Raw genomic sequence first — 885 nt, forward strand, 5'->3', positions numbered from 1 at the left:
CCTCCCCGCCCTGTGCCCCGGATGTAACGCCCCGTCGCGGAAAGCGGGGTGGCGGGCGGGCTGGGCGCCGCCGCCCGGGGCGGAGGACTCAGGGGGCTATGGAGGGGCCCGCTCACGTGCAGCCGCCATTCGCGCCACTTCCAGGGCAAGGACCGGGTCACGGCCTTTCGCCGCCCTCCGCAGACCGCGCCCGCCCCCAACCGAGTCCCTCCCTCAGGGTCCAAGCCGGGCCAGTCCCCAGGACTGTGCAGGCCTCTCAGTACCGTGATGTTGACGAAGGTCTTGCCGGGGACGGCGGCCCAGACGGAGGGCGAGTCCTTATAGCCCACGATGGCTGCGTCCTGACAGGTCCCGTCCGCCATGAGGTTGTCGATGTAGGCGTTCCACCCGGCCATGGCGCTGCTTTTGGGGCTGCTCTCGGGGCTGCTGCTGGGGCCGCGGGCTGGGCTCGGGCTGGCGGGCGGGGGAAGACGGAGAGCTTGGGGCACGCGCTGCCGTCCGGACCGCGGCTCTGCTAGCTGTGCCTAAATGTATTTTTATTGTGTTACACCTATACATGTCATGTTATCTAGTAAAGTGCTTTGGGGGATTTTAGTGCCCTGTCTAGTTCTACTACCATTTCCTTCTTTTTATCTTCATAACAGTTTTACCTATATCTTTATTTTTCATTGTTGCCCAATAATCACATCCCAATAGAGTCATTCATGAAGCTACTTCAGAAATTGAGAGAGCCTCTATAAATAGCCACTGACAGGTTTAATCCTATGCAGTTGCTGGTTAGAGGGGCTATTTGAACATTATTATCTTCTTTACAACATTTATTAATATGTCTCAGTTTACAAAAACCAACCTAACAGTATCTACTTAGTGTTTTTTTTTTTTTTT

General features: G+C 55.9%; 1 protein-coding gene across 1 annotated transcript in view; it reads right to left on the reverse strand.

Annotated features, from left to right (window-relative positions):
* The window catches only part of PFN1 (profilin 1), a 2,843-nt gene extending 2,324 nt beyond the window's left edge, over positions 1–519 (reverse strand). Inside the window, exon 1 of the mRNA XM_010847396.1 lies at positions 264–519. Coding sequence (XP_010845698.1) covers positions 264–395 — 132 coding nt within the window. The 5' untranslated portion in view covers positions 396–519. The remainder of the gene's footprint in view (positions 1–263) is intronic.
* Between the last annotated feature and the right edge of the window lie 366 nt (positions 520–885).

Source organism: Bison bison, unplaced genomic scaffold (genome assembly GCF_000754665.1).
Source record: "Bison bison bison isolate TAMUID 2011002044 unplaced genomic scaffold, Bison_UMD1.0 scf7180017864249, whole genome shotgun sequence".
Taxonomy (NCBI): Eukaryota; Metazoa; Chordata; class Mammalia; order Artiodactyla; family Bovidae; genus Bison; species Bison bison.